General features: G+C 37.2%; 1 protein-coding gene across 11 annotated transcripts in view; it reads right to left on the bottom strand.

Moving 5' to 3' along the window:
* mrtfab (myocardin related transcription factor Ab) overlaps window positions 1-13,472 on the bottom strand; it is a 26,766-nt gene extending 13,294 nt beyond the window's left edge. For 4 of the 11 annotated variants that reach the window (XR_014536009.1, XR_014536010.1, XM_083556207.1 and 1 more), the window contains exons 1-2: window positions 13,315-13,472; window positions 9,631-9,833 (exon numbers count right to left, since the gene is read on the bottom strand). Coding sequence is in view for 6 of the 11 variants with exons in the window: in XM_083556207.1 (XP_083412333.1) it covers window positions 9,631-9,757 (127 nt within the window). In the remaining 5 variants the exon portion in view is untranslated. Of the gene's footprint in view, window positions 1-204; window positions 472-8,414; window positions 8,768-9,630; window positions 9,834-13,314 lie in introns of those variants that run through there. The other 7 variants (XR_014536011.1, XM_083556211.1, XM_083556204.1 and 4 more) reach the window with 5 other exon arrangements.
* Window positions 13,473-14,355: the final 883 nt, after the last annotated feature.

Below are 14,355 nucleotides of genomic sequence, written 5' to 3'. Positions count from 1 at the left end.
CTTGGCTTCAAATGTCGAGTAAGAATATCAGGGGAATATGATTTGAGATCTTACGGTAAACCTTATTTGAAAAACCATCTTATAGGCATTAACTGAATAAAGTTCCCATGTATATCATGTGTCAAAATGGGAAAATATTGCAGACCCTCTGCCTAGTTTAACTACATTTTAATGTTTAAAAAGAAAGTGAAAGAATGGCCCTACCTTCTTTAAGGCTATGATAGGCATGTCTGTCGTAATCCAGCCTCAGAGGCTGGTTATCTTGATCAAGTTTGTTTGGTTGAGCCTCAAAAGAGGCTGTATCAAAGTAGAAGCAATGGTTGGTGTCCAGCATGACTGAATCCAGCATTGATGATACTGATCCTGCTATGGTCTCAATTTAGCACAGAGACTAAGAAAGCAGGAATCAGAAACCAAGATCACAGCTGTTTTCCTGAGGTGTGAAAGACCACATTTGCAGTGGCTCGAAAAAGGAAAGTCTTCCCTAATAATTTAATTTGTTCAAAACAAGAGCAGAAGATTCAGTGATTAAGAAATTCACACTATGAATAGCACACAAGTTCCACTTCTGTATAGTCAAAATGACCACTCGCCTCTGCTTCTCTTTCTCCTCTGACTTTCCTCTTTTCTTGAAGCAGGGGCAAATGACAAATATCCAGACTATACGCAGAGGTTCTACCCATAAATTACATCCAGAGAAAGTCAAAAAAGTGAGATGCAGCGAAGAGAACAGGGACATGCTACTAGCAGGAGAAACCTGCGCTCACAACACCATTTGCTCTCTCACAACACACATACAGACAGTCAAAGGAAGAGATTACTCAGTGTCAGTGACTGCACTGTCCACCTCAGCTGTTGCTCCTCGTTCACTCATTACAACTTGCAGTCTCTGGCTGATATCAAATTACACCAACCCAAACTAAACCCACTGTTCATACATTACATTGACTAAAAACAAGGACTTTCAGCAAAACTATTTCTATGACTATTACTTCTTCATGCAGTCATATCCTGCATATTATTACATTAGTGCTTCAAATAAAAATAAATAAATAAAAACCCACCACTGACCTATAAAAAGGTTTAAAAAAGATCAAGTAGTCCTCTTTCAACACCAGATATTAATGGGCTGTTCATAGTTCATATTTCAAAAAGGTGCTTACAGTCTGAGATAATGTTTTTCAAATTATATGGCAATATACAATAAAATAGAAAACCATTGTTTCATTACAAATTTGTGATTGACATGAAGAATGTCTGTGAGAAGATGGGAATCTCCTTTGACCTTTGTACTGCTGCCATAGAACAAGGTGCAGGAGTTTTTTGATGAGCATATCCAGCTCTTGACAAGCATCCATGTGTGTTCTCAATCCTCTGTGTAGCTCCTGCAAATTTCACCCCTCCACCCCTTGGGTCCTCTCCCAGTTTTAAATAGTATAGCCAGCTGGCCAAAAGACTCTATATTCAGCTTAGTATCACCTGTGCAACCACTGGATAGAATTACTCATAGATATTTCTACACTAAGACACTCACAATAAGGCTAACATACATTTACACATGCAACATATGTAGGTTAAAAACAAAAGACACAGCTGATAGACATGACACACCTATTTCAAAGTGTAAATATTTATTTCTCATTTTAAAACAGTAGCACTTCTTACTGTGAACACAATTTCCAATGCCCTGCAGGGTTTTCTGGTCAAAGCTAAACTAAAATAAATTAAAAATTAATGTGCAGTGCCTTACTGCATTTAAGGTGCATCACTAATATTATAAAAAATCAATTAGTAAAAGTAGATGGTATAGCCTGTAAACAATAGATTGAAGAGTTTGTTGTTATATGGACAGAAAAATACTATTACACCATACAATGAAATGCCTACTCTGTGAATTTCCTTTTTTTATTTCATAGCAAATTAACACAAATTTCTATTTGATATGTTAATGCCATTTCCACTGACATAATACCAATCCCAAGAGCTTTTGCTGGGCCATGGTCATTCAAGAGGCGTTTCATAAAAACTAAATGCATAACAGTGATGTGCAATTACCAATTGCACCTGGACCCTATTATTGTGTTTATACCTGCCTACTATATATTCTAACAAATGTAGTTGGATCCTTTTCATATTCATTTCAATATGAGAATGATTTAGCATCTCTCTGCAGCTTAATAACTACAAAAGGATAAAGATGGGTCTCGGGCAAAAATTTACCCTCAATAATTAAAGACAATAAAGAAGTTGATCAACATTTTGTGTGTACAGCACAACACGTCTGAGCAAACAAACAGCCACAGTTCATATAACCATAGTCACAGTATCTTAGTAATATACAGTAGCTGTCAAAAGTTTGGAGGCCCGTAGTCTTTTATTGTTTTTGAGACACATGCATTTTTCTTTTGTTTATATAAAACACACAAGGTAAAAGGCAAAACCACACCAGAATTGGGGAGTGAATGACTGGAGAAAGTATTTTGGATAGATTCGTCAAAACTGGAAGTTTTTGGCTCTAAAGGAGAGATGAGGTTATCAGACTGAATCATATCAAAACTCAATTGTGGAGATGGAAGCTGAATAAGGCAGGGAAGGTTGGATTCTGGGTGAATAGAATACCGAACCAAAGGGGCTACCAATTTATACTTCACCACGATGCAGTTCTGACTGGACTGTGGCTAATTAGAATCAGCTTCACCATACAACAAGACATTGCGCCAAAACTGTCCAGATGCCAAGAATGTGTAAAGCTGTTATTGTGTAAAGCTGTATAGAAAATTAAGTTAATTATCTGTACATTTATACCTGTTGTTCAGTGTAAATCTTTATACTATTAAGGCACTGTAAGCCAGACTGCTAGCCAGCTCTGAGCACATTTTGTTAGGAAATAAGGTTTTTATTTACCATGCTCATCCACAGTAGATCATTTTCTAAGAATTTATATCAACTGCATTGAGCACTGAAAGCTGTGCATTTGAACCTTCATAAAACTGCTCATAAAGAGTCTTAAAAAGTCTATTTATTTAAAAGATTTTCAGTTAAAACTAATACCAATGATTCTGTATGTTCGAATGTATGCTGCGTATGTAGATTAAGTTTTACTGAACATCTGAATCATATGTTTGTAGTGCTCAATGGCAGGGTATAGCAGTGCATTCTCAAATGCTGATTTGAATTTAAGGCGTAGCAAATGAGCTCACACCAGCCCACTGTTGCTCACAAGCCCCGACACACCACCTTGACCAAACAGAACTAAACAGGAAACAAAGTCCACGGGTGTCACAGGTTCACAGTTACACAAAGAACAATGAAAAGGCTGACAATAAAGAAAAGAAAAAATCCCTCATTGTTTATTATGCGTAATGCAGTTTTATGGCTGCAAGAGTCATTACTGATTTATTGTTTTATTAATATGAAGTTTAACATGGAACACTGGTACAAGTTAGCACACAGCGAAAAACAGCAAACAGTAATTACTGTTAGGAACAGCACAAAACTGATGTTCACACATCGATCAAATCTGCATTTTGAGCTCAATCATAAATAGCGTTGACAGCAACACTACTAATACTGAAACACTGCTGAATAAGTGTGAGTGACCTCAAATGCTGTCTATAGAGTATATAACAGTGCTCTTACTGAGAAAACAGTGTTCTGTCCTGATCGGGTTTTTAAGTGCATTAAACTTTGTAATGAATCAAACGCATAATTCATTAAATTCCACTCTACATTGTGTATTCATCTAAACATTGCTCCCCGTTTTCTTCCACATGCAAGCCATGGTTTCCTGGCCATGCTGTCCTGTACTGAGGAAGGAAAGGGAGTTCATCGACCCATCTAATACACACAGAGCTTTAACCTGACATAATGCTAAACTATGCAATTTCCTGAAGTCTGTTCATGCCAAGTTCACCAGGTACATGGTGTACAAAAACAATACATATTTAATGACTACTGATGTGCTGTTTCTACCTCATTCTACTTCTGTTTACATTCACATTTAATTTTATAACTTTTGCTGTTTAAGTTTCTTCTTTCATATTCATTGTCCATAAAACCACTTATGACATTTCTGTGTTTTCATAAATCTCATTATCCATTACAATGACAATAGATTTTAGGTTATTTCAGCTTGACTAGATAACTGGCTTTTGTTCCGATTGGCTAACCACATGTGAAATGATATCTACTCCAATTCCACATCTACTGAACTATACATTGCATTGGCAAATGAAATGAAACAATTGAGTTCTCTCAACATAACTCAATGTTTGAGTTACAATCTGATCCGAAAACCTGTCAGACAAATGAATGTGTGCAGCAACTAAGAGTTCATCAGGCTATAGACTATGAAAGGTGGCAGTTGAATATAAATCAAATATTATAAATAGAAATGTAAACATATGTACTCACAGACACCCTGAGATGCACAATCTGAAATGACGAACATTATTCACTGTGCATCTGCAGTCCAAAGAATGCTCATAACAATCATACTCAATTTAAAAAAAAAAAAAAAAAAAAAGGTTAAGCTCCACCACTTGTCAAGACTAAAACTACCTCTTAAGGGAGTATTAACATTTAGTTACATTTTCCTATGAATTCATAGTAATGGCACAACATTTATAATAAACAAAAAATCGCATTCTGTACAGTTTAGGTCGGAGACAGAAAATCGACATTTGAACCTGTTAAAACAACAGTGTTTCTGAACCAGAAGCGATTCCTGATATTCCCTTTGTTACTCTTACCATCATTAAAGATGTTCCTAGGTTTCTATGTCCACACATCAGTGCATTTCATATATTAATATAACACAATTGACAAATCACAAATGATATAAAGGATCACTGTACAACACATCAGAATGGCATGTAAATTAAATGCGTCCTTCTTTACTAGCTTGAGTGAGGAAGGGCAAAGGAAGGGAAAAAGATAAGCAGGAACATGCATTATGATTGGCTTGCATGCATGGGGTAATATGGTTCAGTGTAAGGAGAAGGTTGTCTTCAGAAATTTGGGCTTTCAGACAAGGTTCAGCTTTGTGTGTGTATCAGCCAGAAATCATTTTAATCCAAACCCAGTGCACATGAGTTACATGTGAGTTTTTGAGCTTGTTCTTAAACAAACCTGCTTGTTTAAAGGCAGAAATTGCTGCTATGACCTTACATATATAAAACATTCATTTAGAGCTCTTTATTGCATTAAATAAGCAGATGACTGCTTAACAGTATCTGACTCTTTTCTACTGATAAACAGCTAATAGTAAAGATTGCTATTTAGTATCCATTTCTCTGTGCTGCAAAGACAGAATAGATATATTTTATAATGGGGTTAGTTGATGATAATGATCACTAAATACTTACCACATCACTAAAATGTGTGCATAAGGCATAGGAAACGGTAGTAGATGTGAGAAAGTAGATAACGTATGAAAACTTTGTTCAGTATGAACCAGACATTTTGCTTAGTGTATGAGCAGCAGCTTTTAAAATGGCAGCCATCCCCCATCCAGCTATTCTTGATACATGACTTCAAGTTCTACTTACGTAAAATAACACACATTGTTTTAGCACTTGAACAGTTCTGAATTGGTCATTTGCTAAAATATCTCCATATGCATGCGTATGCAGCTTAACTGAGCCTAAACATACAAGCGATAACCAATGACCCATCAGAGTACCGCTTAAGTAATCATCTTTTAAATACATCCATCCAGTGCAGTATGTCCAGAGTTGTCATTTCCCAGCTTCAGTTTGTACTTCTGCACTTGTTGGGAAATGTGCGAGACTAAGGTGATGAAGCGCTTTCTATAGCTCAGGAATATGGTTGTTCCATTGGCTTCTGTTCACCAAACCAAAATAGAAATCAAACAAGTCAAAGCAAGTCAATCCCCTAGTGTGCCATGTGTGTGTGTGCACCCGCGTGTGTGCATGATGCCTTTTTTTGGGTCATAGAGACAATATACCATTTTGCATCATTTTACAATCAGTGTCATTTTGGAGAGACATGGTGTGTTGAGGCTGAACTGCACAGCTATGTATCTTGTCAATGTGGATAAGAAAGATCTGCTCTCTCTCATTCTGCTCTCTCGTCTTCCCACTCCATCCATCCCACTCCATTCTGAGTTTGCTTAAGTGTGCCAGATCTGGAGTCCATCACACAGTGTTACATAACACAAAAAAAAAATCAAAGAGTAGCTCAGAAAAAAGAGCAGACAGCCTGCTGCCATCTCCTTACAACTATCTCTCTCAAAACCACACACACTCTGCATTTTTATAACAATGTCTGCTTAATGCAAAAAGAGGAACAAAACAAATTACAACAATTATAAATAATCCAATATTTAAACATGTACAGCTAAGAAAATCATAAATATATTCTCGGAAATATATATTCTTTGAGATTTTCTGACCTTTCAACACAATTGGTTTTAAAGTAAGTACCGCACTCACAGCTGTACACCTGTGTATAGTATTTCATTTAAATCTGAACTGACAAAGTCTAAAAATAAAAAAGCAACTAAAAACATTTAAAGTTTTTAAATACTCAACAATATAATGAATTAAACTTTCACAGTAAATATTCTGAAGACTTTATATAGTGCCATTAGATGGTATGTGACAATGTTTTATGTTATATATATTTTCTGTGTGAAAAATACAAGTAAACATCAGCGACATTTATGTGCGCTAGTCACACTGACCAGATTGTGTGTAAGAAACAGCAAAAATTGTAGTCCTTTAAACATTATAGAATGATTCGGGGTGAGGTGGAGACTAACACTAATGTGACGACTAAAGCACATCAGAAATTTCCTTTGTAAAATACTGTTTACAGACGTGATCTGCATTTTACACATGATGTCAACCATACTATAATATACAAGAGCAAATGCATAGAGGAATGTAGAAAACAAGAAGGTTTAGTCAGTCATGTCTTCATAAACATAGACATGCTGTCTACGTTAGGTGATTTGCAAACTTTCCAAAGGTTATCAAGCAACCTTGAATGCAGAATTTTGTTTTTGGTGTACTGCTGGTATAAATGTTAGAGATATAGTCAGTGAGAACCTCCCAAAACAAAACAACATATGCACATTCCGATTTTAATTAAGTTACAAATTTCATGAACTTTTCCAAAAAATCTACAAACTAAAATACAGTAAAATTATTACCATCACCGCGGTGAAACTGAATTTCAAAGAGTGAAAAAAAAATGAACTTATAATAGCACTGCTCATAAAAGATTAATATTGTCCTAGTTATTAGACTTTACAAGCCGAATCGTGTCTGTTTGAGTGCGTGATGCCAGCTGTCGTGTTCTCCTGACATACCCACTGATGAAGGAACACTATCTGCTGCGCCAGCCACAATGCTGTCTTAAATGTTAGATGGAGTCATAATACCTTAACATCTGATCTCTGTTAAAATGCATTTGTAAATCGATACTGGGGCAACATAATAAGTGACTGTTGTGGGCACCAGTTACTGGTACTGATATTATGAGGGAAGTGCTTGAGAGCACTCTGGATAAATATAATTAAAACTAGAGAAAGCTCCCTCCCATGAACCTTCTGACACCAGGATATTATTTGATCCTGGGCAACAGCCTGGATTTAACTTGTACCATGCAAAAATCTGCAAACATATGCAATATTTAACCTGTGTTAAATGCGAGAAGAGAGAGCCTGTAAGCTTAGCACCAGTGTCTGCTGACTTCACACATCAGGCCAATAACTCCCTGCATGTTTCTACTTTTTTCCAGGCCTGAATTACTCTAAAAATGGGAGTGCAAGCAATGATCTTTAAGCCTTCTGCTTTAAGCCCTACTAACATTCCCCCAAGAGCAGACAGCTGGTTTAGAGAGAGAGAGAGAGAGAGAGAGAGAGAGAGAGAGAGAGAGAGAGAGAGAGAGAGAGAGAGAGAGAGAGCGAGCGCGAGAGCGAGCGAGCGCGAGAGCGAGAGAGAGAGAGAGACTGTAAAGGACTCATTTCACACCACGCCTCTTCCAGCTGGAACAACTTTGGTACAGCATCGTAGAGTTTCATTTCGAGTGCTCAGAATGCATAAAAAAGCAGATTAAAAAGTTCTTCAAGTATGCATAAGTTTTATTTATGCAGAAATGGGCACGTGGGGAATGCATATAGTGCAGTGTGGTCTACAAATAACACCACACTTCTTTAGTCTAGTCTAATTATTTCCGTTTGCCTACTAGAATGTTTTCCATGCAGTCTGATTTGGCCATTATGTAAAAATGTTTGTAATGGCTTAATACAGCTATAACGCCTGGACAACAGCATGCATAAACAATAACACATTCATAACTGTAACCCACAGCAGCCACACCTGCAGCCTCAATTCCGCAACATGAACGAGGACTATACCTGCGTCTGTGGCAACATCCTGCCTTACCTGGGAGTAGAAAATCAATTCACTTGACGAGTTCAACAATCCATTTGTAGATCAGATGAGTAGAATAAATAAAGACAAATGAGTGAACAAATGAAACAGAACACTTGGTCTGTGTGGTAAAAAAAAAGATCCTGTGGCTGTACAAAGACCTGTAGAACTCTCCTATATACATCTCACCTTCCCTTTGGCTACATCCCGTCTCTCCTGAGTTGGCGTGTGTGTGCACGCCCTGCTCAGTGGGTGTGTGTAAGTGCAAGTTTTTTAGTTAGCTTCCTCCTTCTGATTCTCTTTTTACCTTGCAAATCTGATCGTTTCTCCCCATTTCTTGTAGTGGACATCAACCCTTATGCCAGATTGAAAAAAGTAATAGCACTCAGACAGCAAAAAAAAAAAAACCAAAAAAACATTGATATGCAAATGCATTCCAGATCACCTTTGACCTCTAAAGTGCTCCCTCCTATTTTCTCACTGACTGCTTGGATCTCTGCGCAAAGTTACGCAATTCTGTTCTTAGGAAAAAAATTTCCTGTTTTGGTCTCTCGTACGCCCCCTCCCCCAATACTTTTAACACTTCCTGGAGCTCCTACTTCAGATTTAGTTTAACAGTGTGCCAACACATTACTGCATGAGCATCTTTCAGACATGATAACAGCAATAAATGTTTTTACTTTATTAGGCAGCTATGCGAAGAATTGCATGAGAAAGGTAAAGGTGGCAGTTACTGCAATTACCTATTTAAATGATAATGGACAAAAGCCCCAGTTAGCAAGTCTAATACCAGAGTATCTCAGGGGTGAGAGACATGAAAGGGGCCCTGCTATAACATGTCTCTTGCTATGAGACAGTACTCAAAAGGAGTACAGCTTCAGGGTAAAAGTGTTCAATAGGGGGAAAAAAGGAGTGGTGGCTAAAGGCCAGGATCTGTGAGATTGGACATGTCCCAAACAGAGAAAGCTAAAACTTGTCATTGTAATTCATTTTCAGCACAACTGCAACTTCCACATTACTTTAGAAGAAGGCCATAGCAACTTAGTATATCAGTACATGCATTTTTTCCAGAGGTAAACTGATCTTATCAAGTGCAGTATTTCAAAACAATAACAATACAATAAAATGACACATTATGAAACCACAACCATTAGGCATGCTGCATGAAAAAAGGAGAATGGAAAGAGAACTAAACCGAAGTAGTATTATCTAAATGCAGTCGACTTACCATTCTTCCTCTCACTCAAAGGCAGCAAAGAAGGAACAGACTGAAGTGAAAGCTCCTGCAGCTCACTGGTCACGGCCTCGCTTTGAGGGCTGGAAGCAGTGCCTGAGGCTGAGGCAGAAACCATCATGCCAGCACTCAGCTGATTCCCAGCCCGAACCTCCTGCGCTGCCAGCGTGATGGGCAAGGAACAACAGACCTACCTGCTAATGTATGCCAACAGAGAATAATCATTAGTCAATTAACCTGTTAGCAGTCAATTAACCTGTTATTAAAAATACATTGAAATTGACACTGAGGGAAACCTGAATAGACACCAGAATTCCAGAATAAAGGGCAAATATGCTGCAAATACTTTTCTTTTTTCTTTTTTTACAATAGGATTAGATGAAAAGTTATGTACATCACTAAACATAAGATGATATAAAAAGACTACGATGATCGGGGCATTTAAAGGCTGTAGCTTAGGTGCTTCCGGGATGCTTTTTATATTGTTGTGTTGCCAGATCCATTAGCAAACAAATTCACTTAAATGAATTACATACTACTCTGGGTACTCTAATAGATTCCACAAAAAAAAAGGTAAGTACACTTGCAGAAAGCTCACAGTGAAATCAAGAACCATATGGCGGGCTCAGGCACGCCTCATGAAGTATAGCCCCAGTTGTGCAACATCAATAACAACTCTAAGAACACACACGCCCCAAATAACTTCAGCTCGAAAACTTGAGTCCTCCAGCAGTTTGTAAGTCTGATTCATTTATCACCTATATATTTGAGACCTTTCCAGTTTATTTGAAAACCGGGAAGTAAAAATTTACCAACTTTGCTGAAGCACAAAGGTGCTATAGGCATAACATGCTTTGGTCATGTTGTGGTCAATGCAGGTTCTTATTTATATATAATAGTCATCATAAAATCTGTACAGTGCAGTTTATTTTTTACGGCGAATAGGGAGTTCTGAGAATGACATAAATAGCAAGTGTTGCCAAATATGTAAAAAAAATGTTTAGACAACAAAGTCCTGACATTACAGGAAAGAATTGTCCTGATGTCTTAATTCAAATGGATAAACATGTTGAGAACTTTTACCTCTCATGTTGTGAGCTTCATTTATTCTTAAGTACTTTACATGTTTTATGTAACAGGTTGCATGTCTACAATTAATATAGTACACTATATAAATACTGATAATAGTGATTGAGCAGGGCTAGCTTTAGCATCTGTAAGTATTGAGATACTCTAACATAGCAAAAAGAAACATAGGTTAGTCAGCCAATTTTCAAGACACAATAAACTGGTACAAGAAAGTACATTTTAAAATCAAAATCCCATTAAGGCTTTCCTTAAGTGTCATGCATCAGTTCTTCCCCCAGGCTTTGCATTACTACACACACATACCCTAAACTTCATGCAATGGAATGCAATACCTCAACTAGTAGAGCAGGTAAATGCCTTAGATAAATAACATAGTGTTCCTCAAAACAAATCAGCATCCCAAAACAGACAAAATCCTTAAAGTCATTGGCTCTGGTTAATCAGTCCAAATTGTCTGTAGTAGTTTGTGGCCTGTTTTCTTTTATTTTTTAATGCTGCAATGTTGAAATGTTGTTGAATTGTAAGAAAGTGGTTTCAATAGGATGCAGAAAACAAGAACAGTGTTAAAGAAGGTTCTGGAAACAACACATCATGGGTGGATCTCTAAATGTTCACAGTGACAATGACATCAACACGGAATATTACTACATGGATAAATACGCACTTAATCTCATCCATCTGTTACAACACTTTAATAACACGTACACTAGGCTTTGAATATAAAGCACTACTTTGTCCACCAAGTGGTCTATGTGAATTATGAATGTTGTGCAACTTATCAATTTGTGGCCTACTTTAAAGAGGAAAACATTTCCCCTGTTCTGCTTCCAAATATAAGTCATAGAGTCTGGTGTTCTCTGTGAACCTCTAATTGAATTAGTAGCTGACCCACACGTAAAATAATTTTTTTATATATATATCAAGCCTCTATATGAACCAGATCATAGTGACTCATGTTCTTCATGTTCTAGTCAACATTAAATGATCTCACCAATCATTAGATTTTCAATAAAACCTCCAATCAGTATGACTACATAAAAAAATAACTGGACTCTATCTACTCCCATATACAACAAGCAAATCCAGATAGCTGTAAGTAAGTGGAAAGCATGACTTGTAAATTGACTTGTAACCAGATTAGACTTGTAGGAAACAAAAATAATAATCAATAACTCTTTTCTGTGTAGTAGCTTGATGTTAACACATTTATGTATGCATCTTCGTATACCAACGATGAACATTGCATTGCATTACAATGCATTCAGCCCTAGAAGGGTCTCACCGATGCTCAATATGTCAGAGGAATTGCTTAACTGCTTCGCTGCAAAAAGCTATTCATACTCATGAAAAGTGCCATATCTTTGTCTTTCTGGAGTTTGCATGATGTTTCTTGTGGATGTTTAGGCAGTGTTCAGGCATGCAGCATGAAGTCCTATTACAATGTAACAGGGAAGCACACATTCCTCTTTGTGCAAGTCCACACCTGTCTGAAAGGTTCACCTCTAACCACGATGCCTGGGACAAATGCTTCCACCTAGCAGGCTGCTGAAACAAAATACCTCTCTTTTCTTCCCGAGTGCACAACAGGAACCAGCTTAACCTGTCGAATTGGTAAAATGCAACTAGTATGCTGTAATCAGTATGTAATTAGTGTTATTAATTAGCAGCCTGTCTGCATGGTGGAAGTATAAACTTTGAGGATAACAGTTCATCTTGGATAGTAGTTTAATAGGCGGTCACTTTAATATGGTTTCCTTTCATTTAAAATCATAACGTGCAGGAAAATAAAAAGGTTGCTCACACACACACACACACACACACACACACACACACACACAATGAAAAACACACTGAATGCTTAGCAGATCAAGTGTTATAATCTACGGGGAAAAAGAGGAGCACCAGAGAGAGCACAAGGAGAAAGAAGTATAACGTTACTTAAATCATCTTCCTGCCTCAGACCGGATGTGAACGAGAAAACTTGCTGTCTCAGTGAAAAAGAGACAAAAGACAGTCGAATGAGATCATACAATCTGATGTGTTGGTGGTAAAAACATCTGACGTCATTTCACTGATTGCAGATAGGGGTTTTGTGTTATCCTAATTATGATGATTTCTCAGATGATGTCAGTATTGGTATAAAAAATGGGTGTTCGGTCAATTCAATTGAAGCACAGCGTGATCTAACCTCTTATAACAATAATTGTGGCAGGAAGTGCACATCCTTTTTTTTCCCCCTTACAATAATGACAAATTCACAGTATGCGCGTGACATACATTTAGATTACAATTACATGCATATACAGTTGCACACTGCCTACGATACGGCTGAGACAGCATCTTTATATATATATATATATATATATATATATATATATATATATATATATATATATATATATATATATATGCACCAGACGAGCAGCGACATGCTCTTCAATGCACCGAGGCGCAAAAAAACACTGCAGCATTACACCAGTCACATCGGCTAGCTCACTGCTAACTACTTACTACACAACTAGCTGTAGACTTTCCCATAAAGTTCAAAGTATCGCCTGTTACTTTACCCGCCGTTTCTAAACAACTTACCGGGTTGCGAAGATCTAAACGAAGTGACTATAAGGACTCTGAAACGCTTCATTTATTCCCAGACCAGTGCCGTCATGGTTAGCATGAAGCTATGCTGCTCAGCGACCCGGACTAAAGCACCTCCGCAGTGTGTACTCCCACTACTTCCGGGTGACCACACTCGAGTCAGCAAGAAATTACGTCAAATGTATTTACAATTTTCACGATAATTTATTTGATTTGTTTTCATCTTAGTCTCTATAATAATCAATAAGCTGATAACATAGCTGACATTTTTGTGTATATGGAGATGTTTGAAATGATCTGCATTTTTAGATTAGCTGAGATTTGAGAGGTAAGTAGAGCAACAGTACTAAAGCATACCAGTTACATAAGAAATATATAAATGTGATGAGATGTAACCTATTTGTATGCTACACTGAGTAACCTTAATAAAACTTAGACAATACAGTATATGAGGTAATACACTATTTCTTGCAGATGGTTTATGGACTCGCCCAGTTCTTCTTATATCTTCTCCTTATGCGCCACCTGCTGGAACATTTATAACACTGCAATCCTGCACACTGTTTTCCCTGCTCTGACCTTCCTGATTTAGTCAATTGAATGCCTCTTAAAAGACTTTTAATAGTAAAAACTTTATCCTAATCACATATACAGGGAATTAGAAGCCTGTTTAATACACTATGTGTGAGATGAGAACACACCCTGGATGAAATAATAGTTCATTGCAAGACACATATTCACACACTCAAACTGTGAGGCAGAAATGTTACCCTCTTCACCACAACTCAGAATATGCTATTTATTATTTTATGTGACCCACAATGGACTCAGATTCATGCAGTGAATTTCTCATTTGTAAAAGGTTACATCATTTACATCATCATTTGCAGTAGCCAGCTTCTTTTTTACATATTTTATTTAGGCACTTACACAAGTCAAATATGAACAATGATCACATTCTGTAGTGAACTGTAAACGCTTTAAAGGTAATACATTCAGACAGTACATTTCCCGTGTGCTGTCTTGCTGGAGATA

This window comes from Silurus aristotelis (assembly GCF_946808225.1).
Source record: "Silurus aristotelis genome assembly, chromosome: 12".
Classification (NCBI taxonomy): Eukaryota; Metazoa; Chordata; class Actinopteri; order Siluriformes; family Siluridae; genus Silurus; species Silurus aristotelis.
The sequence above is the reverse complement of the archived record's forward strand: the minus strand, read 5'-3'. Positions and strand labels throughout refer to the sequence as shown.